General features: G+C 38.3%; 4 protein-coding genes across 13 annotated transcripts in view; 1 reads left to right on the forward strand and 3 right to left on the reverse strand.

Annotated features, from left to right (window-relative positions):
• LOC102784658 (A-type potassium channel modulatory protein DPP6-like) overlaps positions 1–10,808 on the forward strand; it is a 252,396-nt gene extending 241,588 nt beyond the window's left edge. For all 6 annotated transcript variants that reach the window (XM_006799205.3, XM_006799206.2, XM_006799207.3 and 3 more), the window contains 10 exons: positions 391–462; positions 2,004–2,111; positions 3,196–3,265; positions 3,910–4,104; positions 4,480–4,534; positions 4,639–4,738; positions 5,447–5,505; positions 5,591–5,663; positions 5,743–5,816; positions 8,451–10,808. In XM_006799205.3, coding sequence (XP_006799268.2) covers positions 391–462; positions 2,004–2,111; positions 3,196–3,265; positions 3,910–4,104; positions 4,480–4,534; positions 4,639–4,738; positions 5,447–5,505; positions 5,591–5,663; positions 5,743–5,816; positions 8,451–8,600 — 956 coding nt within the window. In that variant the 3' untranslated portion in view covers positions 8,601–10,808. The remainder of the gene's footprint in view (positions 1–390; positions 463–2,003; positions 2,112–3,195; positions 3,266–3,909; positions 4,105–4,479; positions 4,535–4,638; positions 4,739–5,446; positions 5,506–5,590; positions 5,664–5,742; positions 5,817–8,450) is intronic.
• Positions 8,238–16,011, reverse strand: ggh (gamma-glutamyl hydrolase (conjugase, folylpolygammaglutamyl hydrolase)). Of its 4 annotated transcripts, none has more exons than XR_437203.3 (11): positions 15,796–16,011; positions 15,490–15,598; positions 15,298–15,348; positions 14,488–14,572; positions 13,429–13,567; positions 12,938–13,041; positions 12,751–12,841; positions 12,523–12,657; positions 11,140–11,191; positions 8,867–8,933; positions 8,238–8,570 (listed from the first exon to the last, which is right to left on the reverse strand). XR_437203.3 is itself a non-coding variant. In XM_006799209.2 (9 exons), the coding sequence occupies exons 1-9, from the start codon at positions 15,884–15,886 to the stop codon at positions 11,163–11,165; spliced, it is 834 nt and encodes a 277-aa protein (XP_006799272.2). In that variant the 5' UTR covers positions 15,887–16,011; the 3' UTR covers positions 9,349–11,162. The 4 variants fall into 4 exon arrangements, 2 of the variants coding, with proteins under 2 accessions (XP_006799272.2, XP_006799271.2); XR_015719647.1 differs by having other exon boundaries at positions 11,140–12,427; XM_006799209.2 differs by lacking the exons at positions 8,238–8,570; positions 8,867–8,933 and having other exon boundaries at positions 9,349–11,191.
• Positions 16,012–16,519: 508 nt separating this feature from the next.
• Positions 16,520–17,865, reverse strand: LOC102799153 (apolipoprotein D-like). Its single transcript, XM_087845664.1, has 5 exons — positions 17,758–17,865; positions 17,571–17,675; positions 17,235–17,356; positions 16,996–17,084; positions 16,520–16,892 (listed from the first exon to the last, which is right to left on the reverse strand). The coding sequence occupies exons 1-5, from the start codon at positions 17,770–17,772 to the stop codon at positions 16,651–16,653; spliced, it is 573 nt and encodes a 190-aa protein (XP_087701790.1). The 5' UTR covers positions 17,773–17,865; the 3' UTR covers positions 16,520–16,650.
• Positions 17,866–19,373: 1,508 nt separating this feature from the next.
• The window catches only part of LOC102798852 (collagen alpha-1(XV) chain-like), a 66,419-nt gene continuing 64,748 nt past the window's right edge, over positions 19,374–21,044 (reverse strand). For both annotated transcript variants that reach the window (XM_087846300.1, XM_087846299.1), the window contains exon 44: positions 19,374–20,993. In XM_087846300.1, coding sequence (XP_087702426.1) covers positions 20,792–20,993 — 202 coding nt within the window. In that variant the 3' untranslated portion in view covers positions 19,374–20,791. The remainder of the gene's footprint in view (positions 20,994–21,044) is intronic.

The raw sequence follows: 21,044 nt of genomic DNA on the forward strand, positions 1-21,044 counted from the left end.
TGCCCCTCCTCCCTGCAGTTTGAGGTTTTAGGGCTTTGCCTCTGTTTGTGGCCTAGATATGGAAAAGCTATTAGAGCTATTGCATTACATAAACTGAATAAGCAAAGATGTGCTTCTTTGTCTGTCAGACAAATGATCTGGTATCTTTCAGGGTTTTGTTTTGTTTTTTTTCTTTTTGTGCATTCACTGAAGGACACTGTGGCATCAGCGTGCATTTGATACACTTTTCCCTTGCTATAAACAAATAGTAAATACAGCAGCTTATGTATTAATATTATGGTGATTTAAAAAGAAATTATTTTTTTAAACAGTCCATAGTAAGTCAGAGTGTCCACATGTCATAGTCAAATATAAAGATACATAGTATTTGAGCTCTGATCTTCTTTTTAGGGCCGGACATCCCATTTGTGGCTGTTTACAAGACACAGAGAGACACAGAAAGTGAGACACAAGACAGAGAAAGTGAGTATTTCAACCAAGCAGCAGGTCTCCATGTCAAAAAGTATATTTCCTCTACTGGCTTTCCCCCTCAAACCAACTGTAAGTGTCAGTATCTGCTAAGACACGAGTCATTAGAGTGGATTTCATTATTTTCTGTGTTTCTATTGATACCTTTTGGAGTAATTTAATGGAATTATTTAACAAATATTATGGCCGTTTTTGTTTTCTTTGCCATTTTGACTGCCATGGAGTTTTTATTTTAGAGTGCAGTGTGAGTACTGCAACCAGCACGCCACTTTATAAGAAATGGTTAGATTAAAAATAGTCTAAATGGCACCAAAGCAACCTGTGCTCAAGAGGTTCAGATGAGTGATTTAAATTAGCAGAGATTTAGTAGCTAAGTTAATCTTGGTGAAATCAGGGTCAGATCAAGTGTGAAAAATCTGTAAAAGCTTTTTATTACCCACAGTTTTTTATGGATGATCTTCAAACTTCACAACAATGTCGCCCTTGCTACCTGTCTGTATCCACATTCTTAATAAAGTTTAAATGTGTAAGTTTTAAACTAAAAATCAATTTATTTATTTTTAAAGAAGAATTGTATTTACTTTTGTAGGAGGAAATTAGCTGTACACAAGCTATAATTTTTTGCCTGAATTGGAATTTGAACAGATTTTTGACTCACCTTATGGCTAGCCCCTAGTGGCCTTATAAAGAACTCCAGTTTTGGCGCTCCTGCTTCCTCTTTCAGCCCTGGAAGCTACCTTTTGACACACATGAATATTTACAAGCCTGAATGGAATGAAACACATTAGAAATGACCTTCTCTACATTACCATATTTGCTATATTTAATCTGACCTTGTCAAAAAAGGGCAGAAGTGTTTGCAGTGTAGTGCAAAGTGATCACCTTTGCACTGAGTCACTGTTTGTCCACAGGCCAAGTGTGGCATGACAGACGTAATGACATTACTCCTCACAATGGATGTCCTCATTAGATTATAACCTGCCCAACAGCACTATCAGCATACTGTTATTTGATTACTACAGTGTGTATGTGTGTGTCAGTCTTTATCATCTTTAAGTAATGAGATCTCCCCGTCCTGATTATGTTAAAAAACAACTCTGTAAATTTCATTACCATATATTATTCGATGTGTTCAACTTCACAACAGCATTTTTGTAAGTGCAATCCATTTTTTTCCTGCCACTCAGTATGCTGCATTTAAAGGCGTGTTTTTCTAAGTGACCTGTAGGTCTTTCTAATGTCTTGCTGTAAGCAATGGTAGAGACAAGATCACATTAGAATTAGTGTATGAAGTCTCCTCATCTCATACCCTTCCAATTCGGTCGTCTGATTTGGTGCCTGCTTTTACATCTCCTCTATGACGTCTATGTTTAGGTTTCATCGGGGGGAGCTTTTTCTTATCGCCTCTAAATTTTTCATGTAGCACATCTGTAAGGAGATTACTCTCTATTCTGCTCCTGTAACAAATCAGTCATTTGAAACATGAGCTGCCTGACAAAAATACTGTAAACTGTTATCTCACATACTGTCTCCAGGTATTGTAGAAGTCTATAAACTGGAGAGCAATGAGAAAGTGAGGCTGACCTTGGAGTCCATGCAGATGCCCATAGTGGAGTACAAGGAGATCAACATGGACGACTATAGTATGTATCAGACCACCATTACTGTATAATGGCATATTATTAGGAACTTAATGCTAATGATGGAGTCCTACAGAGCTTATTTCACTTCTTTTTATATTAAAAGATGCCACGGAGCTGAGGTAAACAAAACAATTAACTGATTCCTGATAAAAAAAAAAACCCATAAAGTTTGAAATATATTTTATTTGTAGACTGTATGTAAAAGATGGACATAGCCATCATGATGGCTGACTTCATGTTTTGAAGCCAGATGTGAGGAATAAGGGGCAGGTCTGCCTGAGAACCAGACGACACTGAATGCTCATATGGCGACGTGAGCTCTAAAACCCTGCTTTAATATTTGTTTAACACCCCATGAAAACTTTGGGCCCTGATTAAAATCTGGACCCAAAGCTTTCTGGCACTGTGCCCTAATCCAGTGCAGGGCTCACTCTAAATGGGAAAATAATAACTCTAGGGAAATATTCATATAGAAGTGAATGGGAAAATAGCCTTGGACTTGCCCTCTATGCACAGTTTCTTGTATGTATGTGGTTTTAGTCTCTCATTTTCGGTCACACTTTTTTCGTAAATCTCGACCATATCATGTTTCAAAAAGGAATTTCTGTGGCATTTTCCTCTTCATTGTTAATCGCAAGTTCTTGTCAAATGAGCAAGCGGTTTGAGAGCCAGACCTGTCACATCAATTTTTCAGCAAGCCATGAAAATGCTGATCTCAAGGCTTCAAAACTGGCCTTCAGACGCCAACAGGTGATGTCACAGTAGCTGTGTCCATAAGTTATGCTATCTGTGGTTCTTAAGCATATAAAATCGGTTGTTTTCTGTGCTACACTCATGATCCAGCTTACTTTGAACATGCATTGCTAAGCTAGCAACTGAAGCCATGAAGTCTATTACCTCCGAAAAGATAATAAATTAAGGCATTTTCTCATAGACATCCATACAATTTGACTTAATTTAGCAATCCAAAACTGTGGCACTAACAGCTAGAAAGTTTAGTGCACAGAACCAGGGGTTGTGTTTTGTGTTTGTGAAAGAGGCCTTAGTTGCTTTTGTGTAACAGTTGTTTGACTTGACATTGCAGCCTTGTCGATGCAGATCCTGAAACCAGCTGGCTTTGTCGAAACGTCACACTACCCTCTGCTCCTGCTTGTGTATGTATCAACAAAAGTGTGTGTCTATTAGCAATGCAGTCTCCACTCCAAGTTATATGAGGACATATCCGTCCATATCAATGCAAACATGTCAAGCAGATACATTTCTTTGTCCCTGACACCTGCTGGATAATAGTTACACTGTGACAAACTGAACCTTCTCTCCACCATTTTTTCATGAGCGTTCCTTTCTTCCAGCCTTGAACTATATTTTATTCTCCAGGTCAGATCTAGGTTTCTCACCGTTTTAGAAAAAAAAAACAACACACTACTATAATTTATTGTATCGTCATTCATACCTGTAAAAATGATTTATTAGAAGTTTAAATCATTAGGAATTATTTCACCTTCTTCATCTCAGTCATAACTTGCAGTTGAAACTCTTACACCATTTAGCAGGCATGCCGTTGATTTTGAGTAAGTTTTTCTATTCCATGTCCCCATTTTTCTCTCTTTTCTGTTCACCTGCTGTTGCTTTTCTTGCGCTGTATAGCTCAAATGTTTAATTTAAACATAGACTGCAGAAAATTGGGACATAAGGTTATGCACTTTATTTCCACATGGACACAAAGTTAGGACTGAAATAAGGATCGCATCACTTGTGGTAGCCTCGATTTCACTTCACTGCTCTGCTTGTGGTGCAGCGATGGGACACCTGGTGACCAGATGGTGTCAGAGCAGTTTCACTTGGATTGGGCCACGGTGCTGGTGAGCAGCTTTGGCGCCATCGTGCTGCGCTGCGACGGGCAAGGCAGCGGCTTCCAGGGCACCAACCTGCTGCATCGGATCCAGAAGAAACTGGGCGTGTTTGAGGAGCAGGATCAGAAGGATGCACTTAAGTATGTGGATAAAGTTGTGATGCTTTATTGAGAAAAACACATTAAACTGTGTAATTTGCAGAAGTCATCTGCCAGATCTTAAAGCCACATTTATTCACACGCACACACAAATAAATTTACATTATCATCTGTAAATTCTTCATTAGTTACTGCTGTGAAAATATATTTTGCACACACACTGATAGCAGCTGGTCTGGCAGAACTGAAAACATGCATTTAATGCGCAAGTGTTAAACAAACACTGTGAATTTAATATAGTATAATGGATCGTTTATTGCAAACAGCTGCTAAAACATCTTGTAGGTTAGAGCTACAGCTGCTACTGTGAGACAGTTTTTCTAAAAGTCAAACTGAACAAATGTTTATCTTTGACAGCTTTATTCTAAAGGAGCCCTATGTTGACAAAAACAGAGTCGGAGCATTTGGAAAGGTAAGAATAGTGTCAGTATGTGCATCCTGGGTCCAAAGATTGACCAGAATAGTCCATTCTACACTCGAATATCTCTGTGTTAACATGCAGTTGTTGTACTTCAGGTGTATGGAGGCTATGTGACCAGCCTGTTGGTCAGCGGTGAGGAATCTCCTGTAAAATGCGGCGCTGTCCTCTCACCCATCACCGATTTTGAATTGTATGGTAAGCTGTGTTTGTTTGCAGCTTTTTGCATTTGAAAAATCACCACTCCGCTACGTGTACGAAACAAATGCAGTAATGCTGCATAATCAGTCAGGCTCAGGCAGCACTGACAGAATATTCAGAGGAAAAGGGAAGACGGATTGCAAATCTAGCACCTTTAACCCCACAGCGGGGATATCTTTTCAGGGACTGCGTCACGCAAGTAGGCACTCATGAGTATGATGGTGCAGACAAACCTAGAACTCAATCACATCAGAGCCAGACAAAGTTAACAACACCAGCCTCACCTCGGCTACCCGAGGAATACAATGTGTGAAATGCAGAAGTGCTGTGCACCGAGGGAGTGACAGTACAAGAGATGCAGGGAACAAGGAACGAGACGCGGTGCCGTTGTAGCTGGAGGCTCACCGAGTCAGGAAAGTGCAAATTAAGGAGGAGCTGGGCGTTGCGGTGTGACTGATTTCCCATCTATTTGATTTCTCTCGCTCTGCCAGAGGCGGTGAGAGACGTGCCATGACACTGGAATTGCGGAATTGCAAATGAAGACTCTTGTAACAGCCTCAAAACTAACGAATATGTAGATGGCTGAATATATTTAGACGTGGGGATAAAAAACCACCCTCAAACAAAGAGTGATTAATGGAAGATTTGATTTGATCTTAAAAACAAAGCAAATAAAAGTTAACCAAAGCCTATTTCCCCCTCTAGCTTCTGCATTTTCTGAGAGATACCTTGGACAGCCCAAACCTGACACAAGAGCATACACGGTAAGATTTTATTACTTTTTTTTTTTTCATTTTCTTTCCAGTTTTAATAATTATCAAAACAATCTGCTGAAATGTGTTTTTGTAGATGGCAAATTTAGCCCACAGAGCGTCTCAGTTTATGGATAAGAAGTTTCTGATTATCCATCCTACAGCTGACGGTAGGTCAGGAATTATAATCATCTTCATAACTGAATATGTAAAAGATAAACAATAATCTGTCTCATTTGGTTCCTTTAGAAAAAGTCCACTTTCAACATACAGCGAAATTCATTGCCCAGCTCATCAGTGAAAAGGCCAACTACACCCTACAGGTATGCAGTCTTTCTTTTCCCTGTTCAGTCCAACCTCTGGGAGCTTTGTGATCCCAGCTGTGGTCTCGCAGCAGGCAGAGGATTAGCCCTTCACAATGTCTGCCTCACACATAATGAGATTATAAGACCTCCTTGGGCATCCTGCATTAACACCAGGACTAATCCCTTTATAACACAATGCTCTGCTGGCGAATGTTCATCAACGCTCATTACTGACCAACAGACACATTAGTGTGCACAGTATTAATATTAGGTCTCTGCTAGTTTATGATGGGTTCAAATAAACACTATCACTTAGTTACTGTTGGTTGAAAAACACTTTGAGCTCTGGTAATATACACTTACTAGATAGTTTATAAGCTTTGCTAATACCAGGTTGGAACCTCTTTTGCCTTCAGAACTATCTTAATTCTTCTGGTACAGATTCAAAGATGAGCTGAAAACATTCCTCAGAGATTTTGGTCCATATTGACATGATAGCATCACACAGTTGCTGCAGATTTGGTGGCTGCACATCAGTGATGTGGATATCCCATTTCACCACATCCCAAATTCAGTCATTTGAGTACAGCGAACTTTCTGTTGTGTTCAAGAAACCAGTTTGACATGATTTGAGCGAAATGACGTGTTAATCGGCTGCTATTAGGCAGCTATTAGGAGATGGGTACACTGTGATCACAAAGGTAGGCTATGGCATTTAAACAATGCTCAGTGGGTACTAAGGAGCTCAAAGTGTGACAAGAAAATATCCTCCATACCATTACACAACTGCAACAACCTGAACCATGGATACAAGACAGGATCCGTGCTTTTATATTTTACAGGGTATATCAAACAAGAGTCATCCAATTTCAAAGTGCTTTAATTCTGCAGCCCTACAACAGTAACAAGCGAAACACGTACTGTTAGAAAGAGGGGATTCACGAGTTCCACATAGTTGCCGGTAGGTAGCAGTGGTTACAGTGAGTCCAAACATGCTCCCAAAAATTTGGGACAAGTTTAACTATCGTATGGATATTTGCAATGCGTGTGGAGGGCGACATATTGAGCACTTGTGAACATTGTAAGTTTTGTATGTAAAACTTTATGTTCAGCCATGTATTTAAAAATTTAAACCAAGCTTCTATGTACATTACTTTAAAAGGTATAGCCTTTTATAACCGGATTATTCTTTTGATAACACCCTGTATATGCCAACCCAGTGTTGCAACAGGAAAACCTTTATGTTCTGAACATGTTGGTGTGGTCTTTAGCTGCTCTAGGTTGGACGTGTTGCACATTAAGAGATGCTTTTCTGTATACCTTGGTTATAATCAAATGGTTAATTGAGTTACTATTGCCTTCCTATCAGCTCAGTGGATTGGCAATTCTCCTCTAACATCAACAAGGCATTTTCACTCAGAGAACTACCACACACTTTTCCAACTAGTCTCTTTAAACCATAGAAACGGTCCTGGTAGAGCAGCAGTTTCTGAAATAATCGGACCAGTCTTACTGGCACCAACAATACATTAAAGGTTACAAAAATCACCTTTCTTCTCTATTCTGTTGCTTATTTGGAGCATGTCTGCATGCCTAACTGTTCTGAACTGCTGTCATGTTATTAGATATTTGCGTTGACATGCAGCTGAACAGGTATCTAATCGTAAGTGAGCTAGACCAGTGAAACTACCTTGTCTGTTAGTAATAACAGTTCAACTACACATTTAATCCCTGAGATCCCTAAATGTAATAAAATCTGAAATTTCAACAACATTTTTCAGTTTTTCTACATAATTAAGAAAGAGTTGTTATTAATGTTATTAATTTATCTATTACTTAATTACTCTGCTATAGTATGAATTGTTGTAGGGGAGGTCTTTATATGCAGGAAAACGCTTAAACTTATTAAAATACAATTAAAGGTTCAAAATTTATGCCCTCCTTCACATTTTCCAAAGCCATCCAGTGGGCTGGATTTTGGGCCTTGTGTTTGACACCCCTGGAGTAAACTGTTGTTTTCACTTAGCCAGGATGGTATTATTGTAGGGTCAATACCTTATAATAAAAAGTGCTTTGAGGCAACTGATATTGTGATTTGGCGGTATATAAATAAAACTGAATTCAACTGATTGTGTGAGGTTCTGATCCACAGTCCATGTAAAATGAGACGGCAGCCAACCAGCAGAGAAACTAAACAAAGTAAAGCTGTTAGCATGAAAACTGATTTTAGCTACCTGAGATAAAAACTTTGTTGTGTTTTTTTTGTAGGTGTACACTATATTTAGACGCTATTGACAGAAAGACCAATTTACCTCACGAAACACAGAGCTTTGTAGCCTCCTTGCAATCAAAGAACAAACTCCACAGAGTGAGGCAGCAGCGCTAACCACTGCGCCACCCTGCTGCACACTTCAGAAGTGTATTTCATCAGCATCAGAAAACAATTTTTAAAGACCAAAAATGTCATTTGTATCCAGTTTCTTCAGATATACCATTCAGTAATCATATTAGTAGCATGACTAGCATGAATTCTAGTGTCCTAGAAGTTCAGTAAATGATTTTGTAATTAATTTTGGCTAAATTTAAAAAAAAATTAAGAATTACTAAACACTGAATTCAAATGATGTTCTTCCCTCATTCTTTGTGTTTAAGATCTACCCAGACGAGGGCCACTTCATCCACAGTGAAGCAACGAGGCAGCATCTCAGTCAGTCCTTGGTGAACTTCTTTGAGGAGTGCTTCAGGCTACCAGAAAGAGTGTTTGAGGAGGCTCTGGAAGAAGAGATTGAAGACGAGGGTTAGACTGGCCTCATAGGGCCCCTCCTGTGCCCCAGATCCTCCCAACCCATCTGGTCATCTACCTCCCTCCATTCTGTCCCTGGTGTACACAGTATGCAACTCTCATTTGTCTTTGGTCCATCGTTTTCCTCCCCGTGTCGACACACTGCACCTGAGACTGCCTTTTTCCAGCAGACAACACATTTGCTCCTCCACCCATTCTTACTCCCTTCCCTCCTGCCCCAAGTTGGAATCAAAAAGGCTCGTGAGAGCCAGTAAAGACTGATGACCTGATATGAAGTCTGGGAAAATACTGACGGGAAGCAGTCTTCTCCACAACAGGGGAAGGACCAGCTCCTCAAAAGCAGTGGAGAGAAAGCATCAGCTTTCACACAGACTTAAAGCTGTGAGGAGAAGAAACACTTTATAGCACATAACTTGTGAGCTTGTATATTAATGAAAATCAGACCCCTGGTGAAAAACGCTAACTGGCATTGGTCATAAATGGGTGTCTGGAATAGTGGGGATACAGGAAATGTTACTATTTTTAAAGTTGTGAAGAACTTTTCATGTTGGACTGTGATTGTGTCTGTTGTTCTTACAGTATGTAAAATAGCACACAAGCATTCATCCAGCTATAACATGTTTTTCTTTTGGTACTCATGTTTGCCCTGATGTTAGTTTTATCTTGTAAATTTCATTTTACGTATTTCAGTGATGCTGACAGAATTCCCTGTTTTTGAAAACTATTCAAAGAGAAAAAATACCTTCATTTATCTGACACAGTTTTATTGTGACGCTCGCGGTTATTCAAATGTTGAAAACAAAAACAAAAAAAAGCATTAACTTGTTTTAGTCACTGTGCCTTACTTTGTCAAAAAACATCCAGCTGTGAGGTTGCATTTCTAGAGTGGATTTTTAGGGAATAGTTTAACATGTTGGCAAGATTGGTACCACTTCTGACTGTTAAATATGAAGCTACAAGTATCTACTTAGCTAAGCCTAGCGCAAAGACTGGGCACTCTGGGAAACCACTATCCTGGGCAGCCTGCCTGTTTCTGGGTCAGCCCCTGTTAGCTAATCTATGATGTACACTATGGTAGGTTATGGCAGTGTGGACTGTATCCTGGCCAGGAGCAAGGACTTCCTAGAGTCACCAGAGATGTTAGTATATTCATTTTGAACCCTTTTTGATAGAAACAGGCTAGCTGTACATATTTCTCTGATTCAAATCTTTACGCTACATGAACCTTAAGCTAGCTGTCGTTTCATATTTAACAGATATGTGAGTAGTATCAATCTTCAGATAAAACTCATAGTAAGCGTATTCCCCTTAATGCCTTGTGAATATTAATTGTTTTCTACTTACAGCTTAAAATTGAACTAGTTGCAGCAAATTGGCTTTTTCTTTTTTAAACAGACAAATCATTTCAGAAAATATACCCACTGACACCATGACAAAGCTAAAATGTACATAATCTGCATGCACAGTTGCTTATAATAAGTATGTGAATGGTAGGTGAAGAAAATGATGGAAAGTGAAAAGTGTACATCAGCAAATACACTGAGCAAGTGTCATAAGAAGCCAAAGGGACCCTGTATCCTGAAAAATTATGCATTTACATAAGAGAGGAAAAATCATTTTGGCATATCACCCAAAATAATGACTCCTTGAGGCACAATTTTAATTTAACATCTTTTATTTATTTATTTATTTATTGTTTTGTTTTTTGAATGGCCACTTGTGTTACGCTTCAGTGCATGTTATGAGGTAATTTGCAGCACTATCCCTGATAGCTGAGTCAACATGGTAATTTTTGACATCTTGAATGTTCCTTACTGGATTGCATAAGTTACATTTCCAGTAGTATTGTGATTGAGATCCCAGTCTCGTCAGCTTGATGTGTAAATGTTATTCAAATATCATTTTATTCTAAAAAACATAAAACAAAAAAAAGAAAGAAAGAAAAGAAAAAACTATTACCTGAGTGTTATTTGTGCATAAAGCATTTTGGAAGTTACATTTGACTATTCATTTCTGTTCTCCTGTTGCTCTCCTTGAATTAAGTTGAAAGTGGACTTTATTTGTTGCCAATGACAACAAAAAAATTTCTTGATGGCTGTTGAGGACTTTTTTCCCCAGATGCTTAACTTTGTTATCCAAAGCATAGAAGGACATTAATGGCAGACTGTGGCATGAAGGTAAATGTTAGAATAAAAACTGATATTTTATCAGACTTTGTTTTTATTTTATTTTTTGATTGTTGCATCTTGTGACATTTTTTGTGACTTTTTTGTGGATTTTTAAGCTATATTAGGGTTTATGGCAACAGGAGAAGTGCAGAAAAACATAATATCCTCTTGTTGAGTGATGATGTAACAGCAACAAGCCTAGACCTCTGCAGATTCTTACTGGCACCATTCATGTGCACTATCCCAAATGTTTGGACACGTCACAAAAGAATAACAGCAGTGCTAAGATGTCAAAGGGACATTAAGATTAGGATCAGGTATTTTTTGTAGGGACTGGTCCAAACCGCACAGCAGTATGTTAATGACTGACCTTTGTGCTGTTGTGGGGTCATCTTAGTTGTTCTGCTGGCTGAAGTTTATCTCTGCCAATGAGGGAAGTTGACAGTTATTTTATTTAAAATAACTTAACCCTCAGTCTATATTTTGCCTGTACTAATGTGTTTACATTATGCTAACAGTAGCTCTCAAGTTAGTCATGAGGTAGCAGACATTACATCTGGAGGGTTAAGACTTGCTTATGCTCTGTTGCAGACATAAACACCTGGAGACATGACTGAGTAGTCATTCAGTGCATCCATAGTTGGTTCATCACAGGTTGTGAAATCTGTCAGAGAGGGTGCTGCGGCAAAAACCTTGTTTTAGTCACTAGCATACTGCCATGGTCTCCCATAGTTTACATAATACTTTAATGGTAGCCCAAGAATTTGGACCATTTTCATCTGTTAGTGCTGCTTAAGTGCTTTGTTGTTTTGGAAACTGAAGAAGCACGGTCACCCAGAAATGGCCAGTGACATCAGACTGGATAAACACTGGACAGTGCTCATTGGTTTGTGGACTATAATTTTGAAGGCTTGAGCTTGTTAGTTTGCCATCTTGGTTTTTGGGAACCAGACTTAACGCGCCTGAAAATCAGAGGAAACAGTAGACTAATATATTGAGGATGTATTCAACAGATGTTAGCCACCCCCTAAAACATGTCCTGCTTTATTGTTTGTTCTAATTTACAAGAAACATTTATAAAATCTGATTTCTTTTGGCCACCAGCTGATCATTAAATAAAACGCATCCTTGAGGCACTTCAGCTCCAACCTAGAAGCTAGGTTAACCTGTCAAATAATTTACAGTTGCCATCATATTAGATCACATCTAAGTACTTTCTATATGCTCAACTCACGAGCTAACTCTTCACTATTTTGAGGGGAACTGAGCCTTGAGCCTGACAGTGTAATAAAATACAGCAACACAACTGTAAACCAAGCTACAACACCACAAAGCACAACATCCATTTAAATCCTGCACTTTATCAATATTTATGTCGCCTGCATAAATCTTTCCATTTCTAGTTCAGCTGTAGTTTACACAGATTCACAGTACCACAAATACAAAATCAAGCAAGTTAAATTATGTGTAAATATTTTCAAGTCATGATTGAAGCAGCGAATTAGCTGCTGAATAGGAGTGACACTTTGCTAAAATTCATCAGAAGAAATATATTTGCTCAAAGGCACTTTTAGCCCCAGTGTAAACAGGACTGTAGTTGTATATCAGCGCTTTGCTCTCCCCCTCCTCAGTTTCAAATTTGTGAAAGTTCTTCCTGGCTGTGGCGAGAGAAAACAATACCAAATTTACACATCACAAGTAACTTTTCAGCTACTGACCAGTCTACAAGGAAGCAAAAATGATGCTTTCATACCCTCATTGACAAAGAATTCGGCCATATAGAAGGTGGTCTTGACTGCCGACGGGGAATGGGGAATAGAAGGGCGTGTCCATTCAAAAGCATTTTTCTCTGGATGCCACTGTGTCCCGTAAATAGGATAGTCATATGCTGAGGTACAGAAAGAAGAAAAAATATTTATAAAAACAGTTTCCTATTTTGCTAAAAACCTAGTAACATAATGCTGAATTAGACACTCAGTACCTTCCACTGTTGACACAAACTCTACATTTCCATCTGTGTTTACAGAGAGAACTTTGTAAAACTTCTTCAGTTCCTCGTTTGTATTGTAAGTCTGAAAGCAATAGACATGACAGGTTAGTTAGACTGCATTCAAGCAACTGCCGCTTTTCATCAAGCTGTTGACTCAGTCTAATCTCAGACGACATACCAACGTTGCCAAGCTCCATTTGTGAGCGTTAACCGTCAGTGGCTCAGAGGCGAGATCTTTCATGAGCTGAGCAGGGAAGCCTTTAAACATCCTGCTGTCTTCAGCTTTTGGGAAGGGAGCATACCTTAATGATTAATCAGCAATTTTACAAACAAATAAGCACTCTCCCATTAGCTGTATAAGGTAGGTAATCTAAATATATGATCCTCAGATAATGTGTGGTTGGTACAGGCTTGACATGAAAACTGATCAAGTTTAAAACACAAAGATGGATTTTTAAAGTCTTTACTATTTCAGTCACCTATAATATTTTTATTCACTGAAAACTGTTTTAAAATCTAGTTTCATTCATGTTAAGAAAATAAATCTTTTCCTTTCACAGTTTATATTTTAAACCTGCAATGCTGCAAAAAACACCCCAAGAAAAACAGGTTACTACCATTTCACAAGTGAGAAGCAAAATTAAAAATGTTTAGTCACACAAAACATACCATTAGTGAAGTTCAGAGGCAATGCCGCGCCGCTCGTATTGGTATATGCCAATATTGTCTTTTTGCTTGTTAAATACATCAGCTGTTCAAACCCGAGACAAGTACCCCACACAGGAAAATAGTCGCCACGCTTGTTTGCCTGAAAAGAATTCACACTCTTTGTTATGACACTTTGTAATGACAGTGTTGGTGTTGCCCTAAAACATGATAATCAGTGTTGATCCAGGGCTGTCACTGAGACTGATCAATCACATTTTTATGATGTAGCAACTCTGCAGTTTGGGTGAAAAGGCTGCACTAGGGAGAAGTTAAATTTCAGGCTTTCTCACAGATCAGCAATACAGATATTGGTGTGTTTCCAACACAAAGCTTTTTTTTTTTCTTTTTAAACTTAACTAAAGTTAATTAATTTAAATATTTTCACCTTTACTTTTGATTTTGGTTTAGTCTTCATTTTATTAGTTTATGTGGGATTTGTCACTTCATCATACTTCCATGATTTATCATTTACAATCCTGAGCTACAAAGCAATGGCATCACACCAAGGAACTGTTCATTAGATTCAAGCAGAATCTGCGCAGATTCTAGCAGTGGGTCATGATAATATTTTTTTAATTATTATTTTTATTAATAGTGTCTTGCCTGAGTAAGTCTTCATGTACGTTTGCAGTGCTCATTCCTAAATGTCATTGTATGACCATGTGTAAATAAAAATAAAATAAAACCATACAGCCAAAACAATAATCTGTCCTTAATCCTTAACGGACTGCATGTTACGGATTTTCAGTCAGATGCAAAAACAGTATCTTAATATTTACGTAACTTATAATAATATAAGCATCTACAATTTAAAATCCAGAGCAGGTATTTGTCAGTTGACCAGTTTAGCGTTGAACAAACCAGCACACCGCCTAGCCCCAGCCATCATTATTTTAGTCTTCCAAACAACATAATATGATGCTATAGCAGCAACACCAACAACCGGCTGTTAGATCCACCCTTATTAATATACATCATAATGAGCATCATTAAACAGATAAAAGTATTTTCAACCTTTACCTCAATAGCGAGCTCATAAAAGATTTTAGCAGCCCTTTCATAACCAGATGAGACGATGCTGACACCGCCGCCTGGGTAAAGGATCCTGTAAACAAAGAAAACTGAGTCAAAATTAAAGAAGAAAATGAGAAACATGAAATAAGATAAATATACCATAAAATCTGATATGTTGTGGTTTTAAATTAGATTTTTTTAAGTGGATGCACCAATTATGCAGGCAGTGCTGATCAATTAAAAAATACTAGTAATACTAACAACAATGTATTAAAAATGCATCTATCTAAATGAATGGATAAGGCCTGAAAGTCTGTTTACAAATGCAGGGGCTGACAAACCATTATTTCTATAATATTTATTTAATCTATAATTATTGATATATAACTCACATACCTAGCAATTAATCACCATCAACTTATGGTAAACTCTTCTTCTTTCAGCCCTTCCCTTTAGGGCTCACTACAGCAGATCACCTGCCTCCAATTGACGTTATCCCTACCTACCCTTACACCAAACTCCTAATGAAAATGGTTGGTTGGTTCTCGGATCAGCGTATTGTCTTTTTGTTAGTGCCAACATCTATAAACCATATATCAACACAGGACACTGCTGCTCACTGATCGCAACCTGTCTTCTTAACCTAGCTTGAACAAGGCTTTCCCATATTTTCATGCAATGACTCAGCATCTTTATCACTCTGTAGTTACTCCTCCCTACAGTATAAATCCAATCCAAACAATCAATTTTATTGTTTGTGAAAAGCCCTAAATCCACCAAACAGGGCTCCAACTGTCTAACTGTATATGTACTGACCCATTGATTGAGTTGAACAGTGTCTTATACTCCTCCAGTGTCTGGTTTATCCTGCAGAAGCAAGACGTTCAATGCAAACACACTGGGTTAGACACACGCCATTACGCAACATCTCCTCTTATAAATGTGTGACAAAGTATGCAGTCAGATAATAACATGCAGAGGTAATGTCGGCAGATGATAACAGCTCACATGACAGGTACAACTCTAGCTCCTGCTGACTCCAGGAACTTCACATAGGAGGCAGCTATGTAAGCTGTTTGGCTAGGTTGGGGTAAATAAACGTCCTGTGCCAGTACACCTGTTGGAACAAAAACAGCGCACGTGTCTTTCTGTTATAATGCTGGCATTTTCCATAGTGATACAGAAACAGCAAAAAGTTTCCTGTCCTACGGCAGGTTTACTGTAACTGTCGCCCGATGCTTCCCAAGTGTAAAGCTGCAAGTTAGCTTAGATAACAGTTGTAGTAAATATCGTTTTAATAACGCATTAACTTACCTATTATGGGTTTTTCGTTTTGTCTATCAGTCTGGGCTGATAAATAAAATGGCAAACACGAAAGAAAAACGCACAGCAAGAGAAAGAACATGTTTCTAGTTTTGAAAAAGGTCTTCTCGGGTAAAAGAAATGCCACAAAACAGTTATTATGCCAGAAAAGTCGTCGGCAGATAATAATCAGCGAGCCGCGAGTAGCTACTTAAAGCGGTACCGCCCACTTTTAGCAAACAGCTACGTAAAACCGGATTGTCTTCTTCAAAATAAAAGCATCCCTCCCGCCTTGAACGATCTGTTAATAATAACCTACCGAATAAATAAATGATTACTTCCTCCAGTGCTCAAGCACTAAATTACGCCAAAAACATGTTTCACACACACATGTGTATATATATATACACGTGTGTGTGTGTGTGTGTGTGTGTGTGTGTGTGTGTGCTTTTGTTTTGCTTTCTCTGACAGCCTTCAGCGGCAAATAAGATTCATTCCGGCCAGTCATAATTTTGCCACTATAAAATAAAAGTAAAAATCTAAGTGAATAAACATATTTAACTGCATCCCATTTTGACAGTATTTAAAGTTGTATTCATGCTGTTTAAATGGATGATATTCTATTTTTAGTCAAATTAAACGCCTTTACACAATAAGCTAATACTGAAAAGGTGGAAAAAGTGAACAAACTTCGCCAGAATGCAAAAAAAGAGTCATGCATCGAAGAGTAGCTTAGCTTCTATTAAGTGTTTACATTTTATTTATCATATTCTGCAATTTTATCAGTGTTGCACAACACATTTATATCATAGCTCAATCAGGTAATCAGCACTTTGTAGTTTTTTAGTTCAATTTTTAGAGGTCAGGTCAGGTCATAACCATAACATCACAAGCAGTCTGGTTGGAGACTTCAAGGCGATTTACATTGACACCCGCAGCAGTCAGCGTCTCATGTAACTGTTTAATGACATCCTCAGTCAGCGTACGAGTGCGAGCCAGGATCCAGGCAAAGTCAATGTTAAAAACTCCAAAGAAGTCAGAACAAGAGTACACCAAAGAATAGGACTGGTAATCTGTGGAGAGCACCCAGTAGGGACCATCTGCAACACCTGGATATAGACACAGATTGTATATTTAAAAAAAAAGTACCATCGAAAGAACTTTGTATTTTATTTTGACATTAAAACATACAAGCTGTGTTCAAAAAAGTACCTTTAAAGAAGTTGACACTTAGAACAGCAGGTTGAGATGGTTCTTTAACTTTGGCAACTCCCTCAATCGAGTTTATCGTCCCATCAGACCTGTAATTTAGACAAGAGCACATGGGGTGACACCAATCAATATTTATTCCTTTGCAGGGTAGGGTAGCAGTTTCACCTAGATAGTTATAGGCACATTTTTGGCCAAAAATAATATTTCTTTGCAAAGCAGAAGAACAGCTGAAACCTTACAGGAGCTCCGCATTGTGAACTTTGACTGTTCCATCGGACTGAAGACTGTATGTAGCTTGGTTGCATGTTCCTCTTTCAAACACAGCTGGAAGCTTCTCAATTTCGTACCAGGTACCCATATACTAAAGAAAGAAGAACTTTTCTTCTTATTTTATGACCACACGGAGTCCACCAGTAACAGTGTTTTCCTTCATTAAAGCAACTACCTCCAATTAACTTAAAACATACAATAAAGCGAGGCCTAATAGAGCTGAACACACTGCACACAGTTTAAGGTTAGAAATCAAAGTTCAGCAGAATGTAGTCATTAATAGCACTAATAATTCAATACTATACCTTTGTAACGTTGAAGTCTTCTTGAACAGATGGCTTGGGGCACTTGCCAACATGAAAAGACTGACCGTCAATTGTTGCTGCAGTCAGGAGAAGTGCAAACAGAACCTTTAAATAAAGTTAAAGCAACTGATTAAGCACACTTACACTAAACTTACACAAAAATAAAAGTGTAACAGTGTCACAGCACCTTGAATGCCTTCATGTCCAAAAATCTTGCAAAAGCTGTCAAAGTAAAAATAAGAGCAAAGTCTATTACCCCACAACTACTGCTCTGTTATGTGAAGGCAAAGGGGTTTGGCTATTTGGTTAGCTTTTCTTTCCGTGCCAGATCTTTGTAACCTTTGTTTGAAGAACCATATTTAGATTGTGTTTGCAAAGCCTTTAACCTCCAGTGCAACACTAACTCAGAATGACATTCAGTGCAGCAAAGGTACTTATAGCATAACTATTACTACTGAAGGTATGGAGTGGTAGGGCTGCAGCAAATTAACATTTCTTCTAAACTCAAGATTATTTTATTCAATAATCATACAAGAAGCAAAACATCCATCATGACTTCAAATTAGCTGTGTTAAAAAGTGAAGTGCATGAAAGCTTGATTTTGAAAGTCATGCACAATGTCACGGGTGCAGAAGCACCTCTTCCTCTGTGCGTCATCTGTTTTTCTACTGTTTGTTTATGTGCCTGGACTGCTGCTGTACACAACTGATTCAATATCTGTGTTTAGTGTAAGATGTAAGTGTAAAAAAAAAAAAAAAAAAAGACCTTTAAAATCTGTCCCTGTGGCAAGTGAATCAGTCTGCCCTGGAAGGTGCCCCATGTTCCATCCAGTAGGTGGTGACAAGGCTAGTAGGAAACCTCATGATGGTTAGCACTTCTAGTCACCTGCTCTCCACCACAGTTTCCAAACTGATCAGAACAGAGATCCTCAGAGATTACCTAGATATAGTCAGGCTAATATCAATGCATTTCGGAGAACTTTGGAACCAGTGCCATAGACAGGGGCTGAACTCTGTTCCATCTTGAGTTCCCCTCAGCGATAGGCAGCAGGCAGGGGGCATTATACTTATAACCCTTTGTCTTGCTAACTAAAGGTTTTCACCAGTGAACAGTCTCAGAATGGGGTAGGTGTGAGTTGACAACTTTAAAATATTACCTTGAAAAGGACTGGAAACCTCTTTCTTATGACTAAAATACATGTTATGATATTTCCAGATAGCTAATAATAAAGCGCAATTTACATCAGGAAGGTTAATATATATGACGGTTAACATCTATAACAAATCAAATAAATAAACGGAAATTAAAAAGGCAAGAAAGTTGAGAAGAGATGAGAGAAACACCCTTCAGTCATATTTATGATTGTTGAGGATGCATGGTTTATCCACCACAAGGCACTCAGCAAAGTAAAACAGAGCATTTGCAACGCCACAAGCACCTCATCCAACAGATCCAAGTAAAGCTGGACACATCATAAACAATAAATACATAACTGCACGTAATAATTTTCAAATTTGCTTATCTTTCATGTGTCTTAAAAATATAAATTCAATATATCTGATTTCTAAAATCAAATATCAGATATGGTCTAAAAAAATCCTGTATTGGTCACGCTCTAATATTAACAGCATCATGCACTGACTTGAATTAGCAAACAACAACAACATCTTTCTTAATTGGCAGGTTGACAGCAGTGATACAACTGAACAAATGCACAAAGTCTGTGTGCTATAAAATCAAAACCTTGAAGCAGATTAAATAACCACAGGATTTTTTTTTTCTAAAATAAGAATGAAAGAAACACAAGTTATGAAAAGTCTTTATTCAACATAAAGCACCAATATCTATACAAAACACATGCTTTCACTTTTGACCTTAGGCAGTTTCTAGGGTTTCTTTCCAACATAAAACTGAATGATTTGTTTTAATGGCACTTTTACACTGGATGGAAATTATTTTTGATGTCGCTAATGTTCTCCAGAATTCTCCAAACGTCTTTAAAACAATGAAAAGACAACATATGAAAATAAAAAAGAAAGAAAACAGGCAAAAAGTTAGAAGAAACAGTCATTTGACAAACAACACATGATAAATTACATTCTTAAATTTAACCATCTGATTTCTTGTTATGTGCTGTGACAGTATAAATAAATCATTGAATTTAAATTAAATACCCTTAAGAGAAAGAGCTGATAAGATGAAAAAAAAAAGCTACAAGACAAACACGTTTTAAAGAATGAAAATATTGAACTAGAAAATATCAAAAATGAAGTACAGTGCATCAAAAGTTACTTTGGTGGCAACACTGGTTGTCCGAGGGACGTGTTGGTTGTGGAGAGTTCTGGTCTTAATAGAACTTTTTTTTTTTCCTGAATTGGTTTAAAACCTTTCAAGACAACCTGTAAACATAGAAAAAAATATGTAAGTTGCCTTTTACACTTCCATTGGAAAAGTCTTTGGACTGCCACGCTTCAGGGCAGGTGCAGGTTCCTGCAGCCAACCTCAGTCTTTACTTCCAGTCTCCTGAAGAACTACAAAAAAAAAGGACCTCTCTCATCCTCAACACGCCTGCACATCTGAGGGGAAAACTACTTTATGTATGGTTCGCATAATATAACACAGATGTGTCTTGTTGCCACCTTTCTTGAAAAAAAAAAAAAAAACTCTGGGTGCTGCGTGTATCATTTTTAACATGACTAAATCCTTAGCACATTGCATTTGAGATGTTAGACTATTAAATACGAAGGATGCTAAAAAAAATTAGCAGCCCATGTTAGCATCTGTCCTGGGTTTTACAGTATTGTATATGCCAAGTTGGAAATCTTTTGGATTGCTTTACAACACAAAGGGTCGTTTCTATTCATTTCTTTGCTAAGCAGTTCACAAACTAGTTTCAACTCCAGAGTGTAGCAACAACCTAATATTAGCTTACCTTCCCAGGAGATACCTTGCTGATGTCAGCAGTTTGTTACTGCCTCAAACCCTTTGTGTGATGCCAGTAGAGGGAAAGGTGTCAGAATTAGTAACATTCATGTTGTAAGTGTGAAAGTGGAGTAAAAAAAAAAAAAAAGAACACAAAATGCTACACGTAGCACCAAAGATGTGCAGAAAGTGACATCGTTTTTCTAAGAGGGGTGCTCAGATCTTTTTCCAGAGGTTTTAACTTCAGTGGAGGCTCGGATGGGTTTCCTTGCATGAGTGGTATTCAGGGACAGGGTGGTTTACGGGTTTTTGTGGGTCTCAATGCAGAGGACAATGTACTCGTTGGAACAGCTTCGAGTCTCCTGACCCATGAGCAGACCTGAGGTCAGGCTTGATGACTGGCCCATGACGGATACATGGTCTGCTCGCCATGTCTCGCAGTGCTTGTCTGTTGCGCGGAGTCCCTGGCTGGTAGAGCCGTGCCAAACACTCTTCTGAGGCCTAATACAAAGAGAACAGAAAATATCACTGCTGTAGACAGATGAACAGACT

This window comes from Neolamprologus brichardi, chromosome 9 (assembly GCF_056152115.1).
Source record: "Neolamprologus brichardi isolate AB-2024 chromosome 9, ASM5615211v1, whole genome shotgun sequence".
NCBI classification, from domain to species: domain Eukaryota; kingdom Metazoa; phylum Chordata; class Actinopteri; order Cichliformes; family Cichlidae; genus Neolamprologus; species Neolamprologus brichardi.

Coding starts and splice junctions, on each gene's coding strand:
- ggh (XM_006799208.2), bottom strand. CDS start 15,886: ATGTTCTTTCTCTTGCTGTGCGTTTTTCTTTCGTGTTTGCCATTTTAT. Junction 15,599..15,795: donor AAACGAAAAACCCATAATAG/GTAAGTTAATGC, acceptor TTGTTCCAACAG/GTGTACTGGCACAGGACGTT. Junction 14,573..15,297: donor CTGTTCAACTCAATCAATGG/GTCAGTACATAT, acceptor CTTTGTTTACAG/GATCCTTTACCCAGGCGGCG.
- LOC102799153 (XM_087845664.1), bottom strand. Junction 17,357..17,570: donor AAGACTTCAACGTTACAAAG/GTATAGTATTGA, acceptor TTCTTTCTTTAG/TATATGGGTACCTGGTACGA. Junction 17,085..17,234: donor GTTCACAATGCGGAGCTCCT/GTAAGGTTTCAG, acceptor TCTAAATTACAG/GTCTGATGGGACGATAAACT.